This window comes from Neomonachus schauinslandi, chromosome 5, assembly GCF_002201575.2.
Source record: "Neomonachus schauinslandi chromosome 5, ASM220157v2, whole genome shotgun sequence".
Lineage (NCBI taxonomy): Eukaryota > Metazoa > Chordata > Mammalia > Carnivora > Phocidae > Neomonachus > Neomonachus schauinslandi.
In genome coordinates this window covers 160,382,302-160,398,256 of record NC_058407.1, presented here as the reverse complement: position 1 = coordinate 160,398,256, position 15,955 = coordinate 160,382,302, and the positions used below count along the sequence as shown (strand labels likewise).

At 43.6% G+C, this 15,955-nt stretch overlaps 1 protein-coding gene across 1 annotated transcript in view; it reads right to left on the bottom strand.

Moving 5' to 3' along the window:
* Positions 1 to 3,636: 3,636 nt before the first annotated feature.
* ITGAM (integrin subunit alpha M) overlaps positions 3,637 to 15,955 on the bottom strand; it is a 37,061-nt gene continuing 24,742 nt past the window's right edge. The window contains exons 10-27 of the mRNA XM_044915116.1: positions 13,743 to 13,883; positions 13,440 to 13,649; positions 9,902 to 10,032; positions 9,644 to 9,807; positions 8,517 to 8,671; positions 8,289 to 8,420; positions 8,038 to 8,111; positions 7,668 to 7,809; positions 7,450 to 7,572; positions 6,605 to 6,684; positions 6,253 to 6,336; positions 5,860 to 5,935; positions 5,234 to 5,341; positions 4,955 to 5,038; positions 4,688 to 4,801; positions 4,501 to 4,602; positions 4,156 to 4,267; positions 3,637 to 3,720 (exon numbers count right to left, since the gene is read on the bottom strand). Of these exons, the coding sequence (XP_044771051.1) occupies positions 3,680 to 3,720; positions 4,156 to 4,267; positions 4,501 to 4,602; positions 4,688 to 4,801; positions 4,955 to 5,038; positions 5,234 to 5,341; positions 5,860 to 5,935; positions 6,253 to 6,336; positions 6,605 to 6,684; positions 7,450 to 7,572; positions 7,668 to 7,809; positions 8,038 to 8,111; positions 8,289 to 8,420; positions 8,517 to 8,671; positions 9,644 to 9,807; positions 9,902 to 10,032; positions 13,440 to 13,649; positions 13,743 to 13,883 (2,073 nt within the window). The 3' untranslated portion in view covers positions 3,637 to 3,679. The remainder of the gene's footprint in view (positions 3,721 to 4,155; positions 4,268 to 4,500; positions 4,603 to 4,687; positions 4,802 to 4,954; positions 5,039 to 5,233; positions 5,342 to 5,859; positions 5,936 to 6,252; positions 6,337 to 6,604; positions 6,685 to 7,449; positions 7,573 to 7,667; positions 7,810 to 8,037; positions 8,112 to 8,288; positions 8,421 to 8,516; positions 8,672 to 9,643; positions 9,808 to 9,901; positions 10,033 to 13,439; positions 13,650 to 13,742; positions 13,884 to 15,955) is intronic.

The window sequence follows — 15,955 nt, the reverse complement described above, 5'->3', positions numbered from 1 at the left end:
ATGCAGTTGTGCTGGCTGTCAATTGAGAGCCTTAGTCATTTCCCCACTGTGGCTGCTCTTTCTCTAATGAACTAGATGGGTCTCAGGATGGTGGTCTCAGGATTCTGAGAAGGTGAAAGCAGAAGCTGTAGTGCTTCTAAGCCTAGGCTCTAGAACTCCCATACATTCCTTAATCCACCACATTCTATTGGACAAACCAAGACACAAGACCAGCTCATATTCCAGGTGGTAGAGATAGGCCCCTCCACTTGATGGAAAGAGCAGCAATGTCCCGTTGCAAATGAGTGGGACACAAGGAGACCCAATTCACTGGGGGTCATAACTCTTTTTTTTATGTTGAGTTAGTAAGCATATAGTACATCATTAGTTTTTGATGTAGTGTTCAACAGTTCATTAGTTGTGTATAACACCCAGTGCTCATCACAACACGTGCCCTCCTTAATACCCATCACCTGGCTACCCCATCCCCTCACCCCCCTCCCCTCTGTAACCCTCAGTTGTTTCCCAGAGTCCAGAGTCTCTCATGGTTTGTCTGCCTCTCTGATTTCTTTGGCATGGGGGTCATAATTCTAATGATCTTCCATGATGGCCCAGATAAGAACCCTATTCCTAAATAAGAAAATGAGGATAGAGACTGAAGGGATCTATTTATTCTGAAGCAAGGGACCCCAAAAAGTAAAAACAAGAGCAAATTTTCCTGGGTTTGACTGCTTATCATGAGAGACTTATGGCCCTGTTTATTATTAACTTTGTGGTCATGCTAGGGTAATTTGTCACTAGAAATTATTTATTTTCAAACCCATCATAAAACTCCTATCTGGCTGAATTCAGCACAAGCTTCCAACTCAATGATGTAAATGTGAACTCTGAGCCCACAGGACCTTAACTGTCCATTCAAAGACAGGCCCCTGCAAATACAGAGGCCCTCCCCTTTCCTGGGTCAGTTAAGAACTTCGGAGACATTAAGGTCTTTTATCTTTCAACTTAAGGAAGTAGAAAAACATTTTTAACGAATTTTGAAGTCAGAAGAGGAAATTGTGTAGACTCATCCAGAGGTGACATGCGCTATGGCACCCCCAAGGATACAAAGGACCATTGTCTTATTAGTCACCCTTTAATAACATCATATTGCACTTTGAGTAAAATTGAAACTCCTCACTCTGGCTTACTAAGTACATCTGCCCAAGCTCCTGCCCACACTTTAGCCCTGTCTGTGCTGCCTCTGACTGGAACAGTCCTGCCCCTACTTGAGTCAGGTGTTGCCTCCCCTGGGGACCCTTCCCACACCTTCCCAAGCAGGATAAGCCCTCCCTCCTTCCTATCATCTCTGTTCTTATCCTGGAACAGATGTCTATCTAAGCCATGATTGCCTATATTTTGATGAGCCCCATGAAATTGCCATTTTTGTCAACAAACATGTTGGCAATTTCATATGGTTCACCTAATATTATAACATCTAAATAACAGCCACTGTCTCCCCACACCTCCCTTGTGCCTGCCCCTGCCACAGGGCCATTCCTCAAAAGCCATCAGGACAGTAAAAGAGAAAAGCTTTGGAAGCAGACAGAGCCAGATTTGAATCCCAGCTCCATTCTATTCCTATCTGTATGACCTCAGGCAATTGGGGTGATCTCTCTAAGCCTCAGTTTTCTCATAAGTGAAATTTAGGTATTATTAAATAGCAAGTGGTGGCTACTTAGCAGGACTGGGGTGAGAATTACACTGTGCACTAAGGCCAGAGTCATGGTTACTGCGTTGGCAAAGGTATGGGAGAATGGGCACCGGATGTGCTCCCCTGAGGAGGGAAGGCTGTCTAGAAACAGCTATCTAAACTTCACACACCCTTGGTAGCAAGTGCTGCCAGTGCCGGGCCTGGATCCCTGTGGACCTTGCCAAAGGAGCATAGGCTCATCTGTCAGACTTACAACTAGCAGAACCTATTATCTCTTTGGCCACCAGACCCCATTCTGTCCTCATTCAGGTGAGGTCAGAAGTGCCAGGGAATTGGTGTACAGTTGACTCTTGAACAACACAAGTTTGAACTGCACAGGTCCATTTATATGTGGATTTTTTTCAGTAACTATACATACAGTACTACAAATGTATTTTCTCTTCTTTATGATTTTCTTAATAACATTTTCTTTTCTCCAGCTTACTTTATTATAAGAATACATAATATAATACATACAACATGCAAATTAGGTATTGACTGTTTATGTTATCAGTAATGCTTAGTTCTTGGGGAGTCAAAAGTCATACATGGATTTACAACTGCATGAGGGATCAGTGCCCCTAATCCCAGCATTGTTCAAGGGTCAACTGTATACATACTCCAGTTCCTTCTGTCTTCGAGTGGGACAATGCTGAGGTTTGCATTCTACTCTGTCTCCCAGAACTCCCAATGGGGTTATGCTCCAGGGGCTCACAGGAGTGTCTCTTGAAAATACAGCCTTTTCTGGATGACTTTCCTTCCTAGCTTACATCTTTCCCCTATTTCTTGGGGCCAGTCTTAAATAACCTTCTTTGACTCAAATTCTTATCTTGGGTTTGCTTCTGGGAGAACTCAAACTTCTGAGAATATATCCTATAAATTATCTTTACACATATGCAAAAATGACATATATTCAATTTATTAATTCACCATTGTTTATAATTGCTAGAGGTTGGAAATAACATATCAAAAGGAAACTGGTTAAATACATTATGATCCACCCACACAAAGGGATACTATGCAGCCGTATAAAAGAATGAAAAAATATTTTGTCTGATATAAAACATCTGAGCTATATTAATGAATAAAGCAAGATGCCGAACAGTATAAATAATATATCTGTTACCATTTGTGTAAAAAAGCTTGTATTTGTGATTGTGTTTGCATATGCCTAGAACCTTTGTGAAAGAGACCCCAAAACACACAACCTTGACAGCCCCTTATGAGGGACTGAATGGCTGGGGGGACCATAATGGAAGGGAAACTTCACCACACATGCTTGCACATCTTTTGATTTTTGTACTATGGACAGGTTTATCTATCAAAAAAAAAATAAAAATAACTTTAAAATAATAAGTAAATGCATAGATAAAGGAAGGTGCACCATTGCTCCTTGGACCTTATATAGCTCAAGTATGGAATGGGTGGACAGGCTCCTGGTGGCTGACCAGATCCTGGCTCCACCATGGTTCTTCCAATGTGGTCTCCATCCAGCTGCACAGGCTCCTGCAGGTCTGTGTCCTCACCCATGAAAGGAAGTCTCTCTTCCCTCAGCAGGAGCAGAATCTGTTGCATTCCCTTTATGTTCACCCACAAAAGCTGCCGTCACCTCTGTCCGGAGGAAGGTCCAATGGCACCTTAACCCACACATGAGGAAGCCCAAGCACTTCCCTTCTGCCTGAGAAGTTGTACTGAAGGCACTCAACCCCATCCAAGAGACATCTGAGTCATGCACACAACTCATGCACATGCTTGCACACACACTTATACAAACATACACAAACATGAATGGAAGTCCAAGCTGTTCTTTCCTGAATAAGATGCTACCACCCCACTCTCCTAATAGATGAATCTGTCCAACAGCCTGGGGACCTGCATGTTGGTCTAACCAATGTCCTAATTGCTGCAGGAGAGGCCACTCAATGGGGAAGGAGCTGTTACTGGGTCTGGGCAGCATCGGGACCAGCTTCACTCATCATGTCCTTGTACTGCCGTTTGAAGAAGCCGAGCTGTGGAGGCAGAGACAAAGTAGTAAGGACTACCAAAGCCAGGGAATTGGTGAAGGCCATGCAGACCAGGAGGGGAGACAGAAGGACCAGGAGGCACAAAGAATAATGTGGCAGAGTGTAAAGAGACCTGGGGAACATGGGGCAGGGAAAGAGATGGCATTGATGTTAGAGACAGGAAAGAGAGAAAATAAATAAAACACAGAAGAAGGAGAAGAAGAATTAATACCTATATAGTGGTCATTCTATACCAGGGGCCATTCTAAGTGCATTACATATATTGGGTTAATACCTGATTACCGTCACAAAAATGGTATTGCTACTCTCATTTTATAGCTGAAGAAACAGACTCTGTGACTTGGTGGGAGTCAAAGCCAGTAATGAGCTGCTGGGTAAGAAGCAGTAATGGAGAGGGGAGCAGACAGGAAAAGGGGATACCTTGTACAGTCCAGCGGTGATGAGGGCCAGAAGCACCAGCCCCCCCCACTGAGCTGCCCACTATAAGTGGTACAGGATTGTGCACTTCATTTGGCTCCACTTTGGTTTCTGTCTGTGGCAGGGGGAGGGAGGGTACATCAGGGGAGATGATGAACTTCAGATTTCTGGGGGTTCCCCAGTCAGACCTTGTGAACTCCCTGAACCCAATGACTAACCCCTCCCTCTGCCCTCACTCCTCCTTCCTCTCCTCCTCCTTTGTCTCTTTCTATCTCTTTCCCTAGAGATCTCCACAAGCCCAGCCTCCCTTCCTCCCTCCAATAGTCCCTCTGGGTCAGAGACAGATACCTGGGCCCTCAGAAATGCCTCCTGTCCTGGAAGCAGGGCAAACTTCGAATTATCAAATAAGACCTCTGCCGTGCTCACAACCTGAAGGTAGTTTGTTGAAGTCTATGGGAGAGAGAGGATGGAAGCTGGACACGTGGGCCCCTGAAGTATCATGTCTGTGCCCAGCTGAGCCTTGGCCCTCACATACTTTGATATACCAGTCAAACGAAAGTTTGCCTTGGAGAGTGATATTGACTTTTTCCTGGATGCCAAAGGACAGGATGTCACACTGGATTCTCTGGCAGAGAGCAATGGAGCAGTTCTGGGGGAGGGAGCAGAGGGGAGAAATGACTAAGCTGGATACAGAAAACGTCCATGCACCCAGCCCACTCAGTTGACAGATGGTACTCAGCACCAACAAGGGAACAGTGCTGAGTATGCACAGGTCCTAAAGCTGGGTTAGGTTTATTCTCACCACAACCGGAGTCTTCTTAAGCTCCACCAGGAAGTCAGAGAGAGGAGGGTCCCTCTCCTTGGTGTGGCATGTGCTGGAGAGGTTCTAAGGAAAGAGAAACACTGTGAGAAGGGAGGGAATTGAGGGCCCATGGGTCCACCCTCAAGGAGAATGAAATGGCCAAGGTCCAGGAAAGGGTCAAAATGGCTCCAAAATCTAACAGAGGAAACAGAGATTTTAGGAAAGACCAGGGCTGTGGTCGTAGGAACTGGGTCACTCCTCAAGGCCAGCTAGACTTACCTTGGAAAAGGTGACCTGGGGGTTGTCCCACACAGTCAGTTGGTTCAGCTTGATAGGCACCCAGAAGACCACACTGATGGGGAGGCTCCTCTGCCCCAAGTTGTTGAACTGCACAGTGGGAGGAGGGTGGTAGATATCAGAGCTCTGGCCTTTCTGCTCCCACCAGCAACTAGAATCAGGCTCCCCTCTCCTGACAGCCCAATACAACTAAATAAGGCTCAAAGACCCTAGCAGCCTGCCTCTTGATGCTTTCTGGGAGGCAGAAGAGTGTAGGTGTTAAACACACATTCCAGAGCCAGACTGGTACTAAGTAGTGGCTCTTCCACTACTAGTGCTGAGACCATGGCCATGTTCTGTTAACTTCTCTGATCCTCAGTTGTTCCATCTGTGAACTGGAAATAATGATAGTCCCTCCTTCAAAGAGTCATTGTAATGATAAAATGAGTTAATTGTCTGTGTGTGTGCACTTGTGTGTGTGTGTGCTTGTGTGTGTACAGGGTGAGAGTGAGCTTGGAGCAGAGCCCAGCACATAGAAGGCATCTGATGCATGTCTCCCATCATTATTTCCCATTATTGCATTCCCATCACATTGATTTCCCTCTTTGGTCTCCTTCTCAGCTACCCACCTCATACTTATGCTCTATAGTGTGGCTGGTCTTCTCCGCAGCTATGAAGTTGAGATATTTGGTGGAGACCTCATGGCTGATGGGAGAAAGAAGAAAGTACAGGAGGTGTCAGGACTTCAGAGGTGTCCTGGGAGGGGTCTTGGGCTAAGTGTGTTAGGGAATAAATAGACACATGGGTAATGCTGACCTGAGAGGGTGACAGTGGGATGGTGTGTAGGGGGCCATGTGTGTCAGACACACAGGATGTGCTAGCTTGGGTCATGCACACACACACACGTGCATACATGCACAAATACACACCCATGCACACATATGCTAGACACACACACACACACAAATACACAATGGGCCGCCCATTGGTAAAGGCAGAGCTAAAGCCCTAGAAGCCAGCACCTGGTGACTACCATGAAGGCTGTGTATTTCACAGGCAGCTCCAGCTGGAATTCAGTTTTGTTGGTCCTTGTTGTGTTGTTCTCACTGAAGGGAAACAGAGAGCTTTCTTGTATATCTTTTCCACTAAATTATAATCTCTGTAAGGGCAGGAACCACAGATGTCTTGTCCATTGCCATCCCACCAGCAGCATTGGGTACAATGCCTGGCATATGGTGGATGCTCAGTCAGTATTTATTGAATGAATGAATAAATAAATAAGTGAGCTGAAGGGAGAACCAGTGGGGAGAGGGCAGTGGTCCACACTGGGCCAGGGTTTGGAACCTCAAAGCGGGGAAGCTGGGCATAGCACACCTCGTCACATTGGCCTTGAGGAGTAGTCTGTCTCCAAAGGAAGCATCAGATTCCACACCAAATGTGATATTAAAAGTGACCTGGAGTTAAAGAAAAGAGAGACAGTCGGGGCACCTGGGTGGCTCAGTCATTAAGCGTCTGCCTTCGGCTCAGGTCATGATCCCAGGGTCCTGGGATGGAGCCCCGCATTGGGCTCCCCACTCTGCAGAGAGCCTGCTTCTCCCTCGCCCACTCCCCCTGCTTGTGTTCCCTCTCTCGCTGTGTCTCTGTCAAATAAATAAAAATCTTTAAAAAAAAGAAAAGAAAAGAAAAGAGAGACAGTCAAAAGAATAGAAGAAACAACTCAAATGTCTATCAACTAGAGAATGGATAAATAAAATGGGGTGCATCCATATAACAGACTACTTTCAGCAGTAAAAAGAAATGAAGTATTGATACATGCTGCAACCATGGATGATCCTGGAAAACATGACCACATACTGTATAATCCCATTTCTATGAAATATCCAGAATAGGTGAATCTAGACACAGAAAATAGATTACTGGTTGCCTAGAGCTTGAAGAAATGAGAGGACTGGAGCTGATGGCTTAAGAGAGCATGGTCTTTTCTTGAGGTAATAAAATATTCTAAAATTGATCATGGTGATGAATGTGTAACTCTGTGAACATACTAAAAGCCATTGAATTGTGTACCTGAAATGGGTGAATTCTTTGGCATATGAATTATATCTCAATAAAACTATTTTTCAAAAAAAAAAAAGGAGCCTCTACCTTAAAAAAAGAGAGAGAGAGAGAGAAGAATTCAGAAGAAAACAAAAGAGAAAAAAGGAGGACAGCAGCCTGACCTCTGAGGAGTTTGGGAAGATGGGGTGGTTTATGCTGCAGCTGCTATTCTTCAAGCGCTCAGGCCCATTGATGGAGTCATCAGCCTCACAAGTCAGGCGCCAACGTTGCCATGAGAGCTGCTTCTGGAAGGCAAGGGAGACAAAGGTAGTGATGTCAAGCACCCCCTGCAGGGACAGGGAAAGCAAAGTCAGACAGAGCCTGAGAAGAATTTGGCTACCTGGGCCACTGACACCCTCCGATAGGACAAGCCAGGTGGGTAGAAGACAGTGACCTGAGTCCTGTAGGAGTCCTCGCCCTGGTTTCTCACAGTCAGTGTCACATTGAGGTCTCGGGGACCACCCACTACCAGGGTGTCCAGGCTGTGGGAAGAACAAGCCAGGCCATGAGATGCTGAGGGCTTCCATGTGGCAAGTCTGCCCTGGTGGGAAGGAGGCACAGACACTTGGAGAAAGAAGACAGTGGATGGGGCAGCCACACAAACACCCTGAAGCAGCTGCTCTGTGCCAGGCTCCCTCAGGGGCCAGGGGAAGAACAGAGCACCAGGTTGTAGTGCAGATTTGCAGGTAGCATGAGGAAAAGAAACTCACCCCATAAAAGTGAAGGTGATGCTGAGGTCATCATGGCAAATGCCGTCACTGCCACAATTCTGCTCGAAGGGAAACTACAAAAATATATATATATATATGATGAAAGGAAAGGAAAGAATGAAATGATGTGAAATGAAACAATAAAATAAAATATTGAAATAAAATTATGTGAAATGAAATAAAATGTGCTTCAGTGATCTTGGCCTCTGGTCCCTTCCATGCCCCTGCAGGACCCCAACTTGAGGACTCACCAAAGCTGCGAAGTGTCTCTGAGCATCCACAGCCAGCACTGGCTGGAGGTTCTTGAATAAGGGCATGGGCTCCCCCACCAGAGAGAAGTTGAAGTGCAGGATGATGGGGGTCACTGAGTCCTCTACACAATACTGAGAGATAGTAGGGGTTTAAGGGTGTGCCCTCCTCAGCTTCCCAAGCCCACACCATGCTTGGAGGACCCAGAAGTGTGGCCAACCCTTGCTCACCACTAACAGTAGCTTTAGGGTTTCACATTCTCGATTCAGTTTCAAGATCCTTGTCTGTCTGCGTGTGCTGTTCTTTGTCTCATCAAAGACAACTCGGGGATGTGGGAGACGTGGGTCCAGAGCCAGGTCATATGTAACATTGCTCTGGATCTCTCCTGAGGAGACAGGGCAGCATGGTGGTGAGGAGCCCAGCTTTGGAGTCAAACAAGCATGAGTTTGAGGCCCAGCTCTATTGCTCTCCAGCCATATGACTTTGGACATGTTATATGACCTCTTTGAGTCTCCATTCCTTATTTTTAAATTGAGAATAGTAATTGTACCTTCCCAGTGGTGAAAATTAAATGAAATAGTATCCATAAAGCATTTAGCACAGTGCCTGCCACATAGCAAGTGCTCAATAAATGGTAGCTATTCTGTCACATACTAGAAAATTATATTTTCCTGGCTGCTCTTAACTTTTTTAACATTGGTCTTCAGCAGTTTATGCTTTGGTATGGTACAATGTATAATGTTTTATACATTGGTATAATATACTATGGTATGGTTTCCTTTATATTTATCCTGCTTTGATTTGGCAGAGAATCTTGATGTCTCTACTCTCCACACTGGCTGCCCCAAACTGATTGCTGTCTCCTCAGCCCAGTAAGATTACTGCTAGAAACCTAATTTTATTTCCTCCCCTTTTCTCTCTAGTACCACCATTACTATTCCTCACACCAAGCACAATGTTATTTTTTCAGAATAGAGATAAGGAGGAAGTCAAGTTAGTTGTGATAAAATGCATGTCTGAATGTTTTATGAATCTGTGTTTAGCTTCATCAATTCAACTGCCCCTTTAAATGAGTTATCTCTTGAGCTTAAAAACAAATCCTGGTTGGTTCATAGGTGTGGGGCCATTGCTGCTCTGGAGAACTGAGAGAGTAAGGGAGTGCCACATACTCACTTTTTGGTGGGGGCCTCTCCACCCAGCCAGGAAAGTGACTGCACTCCAGCCAAGCTTGGAAAAGACTGTCAGAGCCTGTCTGGAAGTTTGCTCTGAACTGCCAGAAGGCTGAGAAGACTGAAGTGGGCCACCCATCAATGCCTCTAGTCATTTAACCCTTTCAGGCTTACCTACCCAGCCTCACCTTCTCTTAGTCGGTCCCGTGTGTTCTTGCGGACATGGAGGCAAACTCTGACCTCTCCAGCAGTCTGACCTCTCTCCACCTTTTCATGACACTCAAACACATTCCTTGCCACTTCCTTGGGTGTGAACTCCATGGTCACCTCAAGTCTCAGCACAGGCTGGGATCTGTAGGGACACCAGAGGGCTATTAAGGGCCTTCAGGCAAGAAAGCCATTCCTTAAAGGGAAGATATTTGGTGTGCTCTAAAAGAAGTTCTCACCTGAGCAGCAGCACATGGCCTTGGGCCCCTATAGCCAGGTCCACCAGTCCATCCATTGTGAGGTCCTGGCCCCCACTTAGTGACTGACCAAAATACTGGAGCCCAGGGGAGACCTGGGAGGCTTGAATCCGCTGAGAGTAGAAAAGGGGAGAGAAAGGGTGTGGGAAAGAATATGGAAGTGGGTAACTCAGTTGCCCAGAGTGACCCAAGGACATATTGTCTGGGCTCCACTCAAGTCTCATCTCCTACAACTTCTCAAGGAATTAGGGCAACTATGCAGCTTTAGACCACAGCCTTGAGATGACATCCAAAGTTTCCATCAATTACCTAGGTTTTCCAGGAAAAACAAAGTTTTACAGGAAAGAAGTGACATAGCATGCTATTTGACTCAGCTGAATCTCATTTACATGGTCAAGATAATGCAAACACTGAATATTGATCTTACCAGAATTCTCATATAATATAAGGAGTGGAGCAAGAGGGCAAAAGTTCCTAGGTGGCAAGCTCTCTGAAAGAGAACTCAGTCCCCCATAATGGGGAGTCAATGCTAAAACAATAATGAAAAAGCAACAAAATAATCATGTCATTGGGAATTATGGAGAATGATTGAAAGAGCTGCAAGAAAGTTTCAAGAGAAAATGAAGAGGAAGTCACAGTGTGAGTGTGGTGATTGTTATTTTCATAATGATACTTTAAGAATAATTTTAACTCTTGGGGCACCTGAGTGACTCAGTCGGTTGAGCATCTGCCTTCGGCTCAGGTCATGATCCCAGGTTCTGGGATCGAGCCCCACATAGGGCTCTCTGCTCCTCAGGAAGCCTGCTTCTCCCTCTCCCACTCCCCCTGCTTGTGTTCCCTCTCTCGCTGTGTCTCTGTCAAATAGATAAATAAAATCTTTAAAAAATAATAATAATTTTAACTCTTTATGTGCAAGAATAATACTGTAACATTAAGGAGGGCACATGATGTGATGAGCACTGGGTGTTATATGCAACTGATGAATTACTGAACACTACATCTGAAACTAATGATGTACTATATGTTGGCTAATTGAATTTAAATTTAAAAAAAAGAATAACACTGTGAGAATAACAGCCAAATAAATTAAAAAGAAATTTTAAAAGTGATTTTGTCATGCACTTAATGCCACTGAATTGCACACCTAAAAATGGTTAAGATGGTGAATTTTATGTCATGTATATTTTATCACAATTTTTTAAAAAGTGACTGTCAACTAAAAGGAAGGATGAGGAAGCATGAGATGCTGGGAATGTGCTAAGCCTTAATCTAGATGGTGCTTACTCAGCTTCACAGATATGTGAAAATTCATCACTTAAGATTTGTGTGTTTATTGAATGTACATTATACCTCAAAGTTTTTTGAGAAAAATGTATGGTATTCTGTTGGGAGGAAGTTCTGTTTTGTAATTAGGTATAATGTTGGGAGATCCACAATATGCTTACTTATCCAAACACTGACCACCCTCATCCCTAATCATAGAGAAAAAGCAAGAAAAAATACGAACAACGGAACAGGATAGGATAGTAGAACAGTAGAAAATGATAGAATGGTCTTTTTTGCATTTGTTTTTGATTCCTGGGTCTGGGGTGTGTGTGTGTGTGTGTACATAAAAAGCACACTCCCCTTACCCTTGTTTTCCTTTGCAGGATGAGTTATGATGCAAATAAGGGGAGGGAACTAGGGCTTTCACTGCTTACTTTAGATTGATAAATTTATACAAGTATGTCAAGTTTTTGTTATAAAATAAAGTAAAACCAGAGCCTTCACACCCCATTTACACAGAGAAGCAACAGGTGTCAGTGAAAAAAGGCCTAATTATAATATTCACACAATGGTGGAAAGAGGCTCTATGATGCAGAGAGAAGTAAGACAGTGGTTCTTAGCCCTGGCAGCAACTAACAAGTGTCTTTAAAATACTGGAGTGGGTGTTGTATGTAAGTGATGAATCACTGAATTCTACTCCTGAAACCAATATTGCACTGTATGTTAACTAACTAGAATTTAAATAAAAATTTGAAGAAAAAAATAATAAAATAATAAAGATACAAAATGTTAAATAAATAAATTTAATAAATAAATAAAATACTGGAGCCTACATGGTATACTATTCCATTTATATGAAGTTCTAGAATGGGCAAAACTAATCTATGGTGGAAAATAATCAGAACAGTTTCCTCTGGAATAGAGCGGGGTCAGAAATTGACTGGATAGGAGCAGGAGGGAACTTTCTGGAGTGGTAATTATGTTCTATATCTTGATAGGAATGTGGGTTACACAGGTGTATGCATTTGTCAAAATCATTGGATGGCAAAGGATTTGTGCATTTCCTGTCTGTAAATGTTATCTTAAAAACAACAGTAAGCAAATATTGAATTCTAGTTAGTGATATTGTAACTAGATATATCTAACTAGAAAATCCAACTAAATATTCTAACTAGTGAATTCTAGTTAACTGCTTAAGTAGTTAAGGGTATTGTAACTTTGAAATGCATTAAAAACAAGATGGACTCATGGATGGATAGAAATAGGATGAATAAAAGGATGGATCTGTGATAACATAAATGTAGTCAAATGTTCATTATAGATTCTAGGTTGTAAATATATGGGTGTTCGTTGTACAATTCCTTCAACTTTGCTGTAAATTTGAAAATTTTCTAAATAAAATGCTGGAAAACTCTACTGATACCTGGGACACCAACCCCAGACCAATTAAATTGGAACCCTTACTAGCAGGGCCTAAGTATCTGTGTTTTTTTAAAACACAGGTGATTTCAGTGTGTTGATAGGATTGAACCTCTGGCATGAGGGATTTGGCAGGAGCTATGGAGGGACAGAGAGAAAAAAGACTTAAGAAAAATGTGAAGCTGGAAAAAAGCCAGAGACCCAAGGGCAGAAGACCAGATGGCCTCAGCTGTCAGTGATGGGAAAGAACCAGACTGTGGGAGTCCCTCCCAACAGTGGACTCCATCTAGCAGGTAACAGGGAGGCATTTTAGAGAGGAAACCAGTTGTAGTGACCAAGATTTCAAGTGACCAACCATCAAGATGGGCTACATAATTTGCAGGATCCAGTACCCCCCCCCCAAAAAAGTGCAGAACACCTTGTTCAAAAATTAAGAATTTCAAGAGAGCAAGAGCAAAACATTAAACTAAGAGCAAGGTTCTTCTTATTTTCGGTACTAAAACCAGGACAACAGATCTGAACAAACCAGGACTATTGGTCTCCCTACCAAGACTGACTGAGATTCAGAAGAAAGGAATGCCTACATCCCAACACTTCCAGCTGGCCATTTACCACCTCTGAGCCTTAATCTCCTCATCTGTAAAGTGGGGATGGTGATGCCCCATGCACCTCCTATAGTTGTGGTAAGAATTTCTATGAAGTGTGTTATTACTTTTGAAGGTTCTGAAAAGTAGTACTGGGAGAACTGATCTGGCAGCTGTGGGGATGTTGAATGAGAAAGGGACAGATCAACAAAGAGGTTACTGTCATGACGGGGACAGTGACCCGACCTCACCTGGCTGTGAGACAGACTGATGCCCGGTCCTGAGGTTCCATGAAATAGGTAGACAGCACCCTTGTTCTCCTGCTCTCCTGGAGACCCGATGGCCACGTCTGTCAGCTTGTCCCCATTGACATCTCCCAGCACTGTCATGGCTGCCCCAAAGCGGCCCCAGGGGTGGCCCTGCTCCCCACGGAGAACAGCCCCACACTGCCACCTAGCCCTCTGCTGAATAAAAAGAGTGTCAAGTCCCAACCAGGGCAACTCCCCCACCCCACACCCAGGCCCCACCCCGCCCAGGCTCCAATAATCACTCACCCCCCGAGGCAAGGGGCACACAGACACCTGGCCTCCCCTTGTCTGCTCGTAGTAATGGGGGGCCCCGATGAGGACCAGGTCAGAGTTGCCATCATTATCAATGTCCACAGAGCAGAGGGAGGCTCCAAAGTAGGAGCCAATCTGAAAGAGATGAGTCCAGGATCACATCTCTTGCCACCAAAATCAAAGTGTGAGTGTTTTCTCTCTGTGAGGAAAAATCGTACCAGCTGGGGAAAGCACTTGGAAGCACATGTGATTTCCTGTATGATTCAGATTCTCATTTGAATGTACTGCCAGCTAAAGAAAAATATTATAGAGTTGATGGGCAGTGGCTGAGGATTTACCAACAATGGTGTTCCAGAGAGATGATTAGTATAGCAAAGAAGTTGAATTGGAAACTACACAGAAAAGCCTGTAAGAGCATACAGAATACCTTTGCAATATATTGTTAAGTCTTTAGGGGGGTAAAAAATACAAAGTTGACAGTCTGGCTAGTAAGGAAACAATTGGCTTAGGTAAAAATAACTATTGCTACAGGAATTTTTTTGCATGATATTGAGAGGTATTGTCTACCTTTTAAAATAATTTTTAAAAAATAAAATATAAATAAAATAATTTCTTAAGTATGTTCCAAAAAAAACAAAAATACGTTCGATGTCAATGTGTAGAATTCATCCACAAGACTCATCCATTTAGTCATTCATTCATTCATTCATTCATTCATTCAACAAAGGTTTGCTATTTGCTGAGCATGAGGCTGGGTGGTGGAAACACAGTGCTTTCCAGGGCTCTCCATGGAGCAGGGTAGAGCAGAGGGAAACAGTAACAGACAAATAGGGAGACGTATTCGGCAATTTCAAAGTGGGCCAAGTTCTAGGAAGGAAAAGTGCAGGAAATGTCAAGACATGATTCACTACAATCTGATTTCTGCCCCAAACACCATTTAAAAAGGCCTCACTCATTGTCCAATAAAGGTATTTAAGCCTTGAAATTGGGAAACATGATGCCCCCAGCTTTGTTTTTCCTTTTGAACATTTCCTTGGTGATTTGGGGTCTTTTCTGATTCCATACAAATCTTAGGATTGTTTGTTCCAGCACTTTGAAAAATGTCATTGGAATTTTGATCAGGATGGCATTGAAGGTATAGATTGCTCTGTGTGCCATAGACATTTTTTTTTAGGTTTTTTTTTTTAATTTTATTATGTTATGTTAGTCACCATATAATACATCATTAGTTTTTGACGTGGTGATCCACGATCCATTGTTTTCGTATAACACCAGTGCTCCATGCAGTACGTGCCCTCCTTAACACCCATCACCCTGCTAACCAATCCCCCCTCCCCCCTCCCCTCTAAAACCCTGTTTGTTTCTCAGAGTCCATAGTCTCTCATGGTTCATCTCTCCCTCCGATTTCCCTCCCTTAATTTTTTCCTTCCTTCTCCTAATGTCCTCCATGCTATTCCTTATGTTCCACAAATAAGTGAAACCATTTGATAATTGACTTTCTCTGTTTATTTCACTTAGCATAATCTCCTCCAGTCCCATCCATGTTGATGTAAAAGTTGGGTATTCATCCTTTCTGATGGCTGAGTAATACTCCATTGTATATATGGACCACATCTTCTTTATCCACTCAACTGTTGAAGGGCATCTCGGCTCTTTCCACAGTTTGGCTATTGCGGACATTGCTGCTATGAACATTGGGGAGCATATGGCCCTTCTTTTCACTACATCTGTGTCTTTGGGGTAAATACCCAGGAGTGCAATTGCTGGGTCATAGCGTAGCTCTATTTTTAACTTTTTGAGGAACCTCCACACTGTTTTCTAAAGTGGCTGTACCGACTTGCAGTCCCACCAACAGTGTAAGAGGGTTCCCCTTTCTGCACAACCTCTCCAACATTTGTTGTTTCTTTCCCTGTCCATTTTTGCCATTCTAACTGGTGTAAGGTGGTATCTCAATGTGGTTTTGATTTGAATTTCCCTGATGGCTAATGATGATGAGCATTTTTTCACGTGTCTGTTAGCCATTTGTATGTCTTCTTCAGAGAAGTGTCTGTTCATATCTTCTGCCCACTTTTTGACTTGATTATTTGTTTTTTGGGTGTTGAGTTTGAGAAGTTCTTTATCGATCTTGGATACCAGCCCTTTATCTGTAGTGTCACTTGCAAATATCTTCTCTCATTCTGTGGGTTGCCTCTTTGTTTTGTTGACTG